The sequence below is a fragment of the Buceros rhinoceros genome, unplaced genomic scaffold (assembly GCF_000710305.1).
Source record: "Buceros rhinoceros silvestris isolate BGI_N320 unplaced genomic scaffold, ASM71030v1 scaffold15225, whole genome shotgun sequence".
Taxonomy (NCBI): Eukaryota; Metazoa; Chordata; class Aves; order Bucerotiformes; family Bucerotidae; genus Buceros; species Buceros rhinoceros.
In genome coordinates, this window is record NW_010411263.1 from 16886 (window position 1) to 19004 (window position 2119).

The 2119-nt window shown below is 37.3% G+C and overlaps 1 protein-coding gene across 1 annotated transcript in view; it reads right to left on the minus strand.

Annotated features, from left to right (window-relative positions):
- Positions 1 to 396: 396 nt before the first annotated feature.
- The window catches only part of SLC38A2 (solute carrier family 38, member 2), a gene marked incomplete at its 5' end in the record, with an annotated part of 12153 nt that continues 10430 nt past the window's right edge, over positions 397 to 2119 (minus strand). Inside the window, 3 exons of the mRNA XM_010135953.1 lie at positions 397 to 569; positions 1297 to 1394; positions 1512 to 1656. Of these exons, the coding sequence (XP_010134255.1) occupies positions 471 to 569; positions 1297 to 1394; positions 1512 to 1656 (342 nt within the window). The remainder of the gene's footprint in view (positions 570 to 1296; positions 1395 to 1511; positions 1657 to 2119) is intronic.

Here is a 2119-nt window from a genome sequence, read left to right on the forward strand (position 1 = left end):
ATTCTTTTTAGAAAAATGTTTCTTAAAGTCAAAATAGTGCTTTTGAGGTCCATAAGAATTTTTGGTACAAAAAATAATAGTGTTTTTTCTCTCTCTCATTGGTTATTTAAACACTTTGCTGTAAATTAAAGAGCTATTTCTCACATCAAATGGTTCCATTAGGCACATTCAAGTAAAATAACAAAATATCCAAGTCAATGACGAAAGCCAAACATGGCTTGATAAAAGTCTACAGAGAGTTCTGTCCATTCTCTGGAATGGAATAAAGTTGTCACTTCCTTCAGCCAGACACTCACGTGGTTTGATGTTAATATCCACTTCCATCATGCAGAACAGTTTCTTAAAGACAAGAGTTCAGGTATTCTACAATCAGAAGAACCATCAACAAAGAATCTGCATTTTCATTCTCAGTAGGTATCTGAGTGATCACTGGCATTTGAAGTGGAGTATTTGAGATTAAATGAGGACAGTTAATGGCCATCAGATGCAACATCATGGGTCCAGTCTAGAATAATCAGTGTCATACACCCAGTCATCACAAGTATGCCACTTAGAAAGAAGAATGCAGCCTGAAAAAGAAAACATGAAAGAAGCATTTCAGTTTTTGCTACTGCACCCATGAAGTCATGGCCACTTACAGCACAAATGCCATTGCTCATTGAGGACAAAATAAAAGACACAAGAGATCAGTAAACAGTAAGGAGCTTTGTCATACTCATGGTCCTTTTTGAAATAAAAAAAAGTACATTTCCTTTCAGACCCCACCTTCACCTGACGGAAGTTACTGTAGCTACTGTGAAAGTTTATGTCAGGCTGTGCCACTGTGCTGCCTTGAACCTTGGTCAGTATGACCAAGATTTGATTCTGGGTCAGTAGGTCTAAGATCAATTAAGAGCACCAAGGTCAGGATGACCTAAACAAGCGGTGGAGAACAACTTTTATGGGGTAAATTATGTAAATAAGTCTTGAAAGAAAATTTAAAGAATAACAACAAGGCCTTTTTGGTGTAGCTCTTAAAGGTAATCTCTTGAAATCTGGCTCTTACCAGCAACCCAACTATTGTTGCAATTGGAGGCAGTGAGAGAAGTCACTGTAGTGAACTGAGCCTTGGGATGGCCATCTCCTCAGTTCTGAATATCTATGCAACTCCCACCCATTAACTAAGATAACCTTAAATGCCAATTCACTAATACTTTCACCAGGATTTTGAAATTCTTAAATCGTGAAGAAAGAAACTGAAGCTCTTGCTCTCAATTTGTAAACAAGTGTAACTACTACGTATTTGTCTACACATACCCCAATCTTTTGCACTGACTTCATTGGTTCTTTCTTCACCAGTTTGATATAGAAGGCAGAAGGAAGTATAAAGATCAGCATGGCAGCTGCAGATGCACCTGTATTAAAAAAGCATAGAAATAAATATTGATAGACAGGTAAATACAATTTAATCAGATCAGAACTGTATTTTCTGAGATTTGAAAGACTACTTGAACTGATGTGAACATGCTTACCAATAAATCCAAAGATGTCTCGAATAGTAGGGACAAAGATGACAAGCATGTTGGTAAACGCCAGAAGAGCAAATGTAATGGAACAGTGACGCCACCATCTAAACTCCTTCCCTGCCCACAACAGTTGGGTAATGGAACTGCGGATCTTTTGAAGCGGGGTGGGGGGGAGAAAAAAGATAGTTTATTTTCATTGTGGAAGTTGGTGACTATCCCCTGAATTAGACCTTTCTTCTGAAAATATTTTAACATAATTTTCTTCAACACTTTAGATTTTAATAAAAGTTTAAAGACATGAAATGTTCTTATGTTTGTTTGTTTTTTTAAAAATATTTACTTCCTGCACTTGAGAGACTGTTCCGTGTTTCTGGCCTGTTTCTCTTTTCAGTGATTTTACATTTTCAAAGCACAGATGGTAATGGAGAAAAACCAAGGAAAAACTTCTGTCTTGATGTTTTTAATATATTAAGTCCCAGGGATATTTGTCATATCTAAGGATGCTGCTCAGCAATATACACCTGACTAGCCAGAATTCATGTTCACAATATACTTAAACCCCCCCCCCCCCCAAAACCCCCAACCAAACCCCCTCCGCTTTTTAAACTGGATAA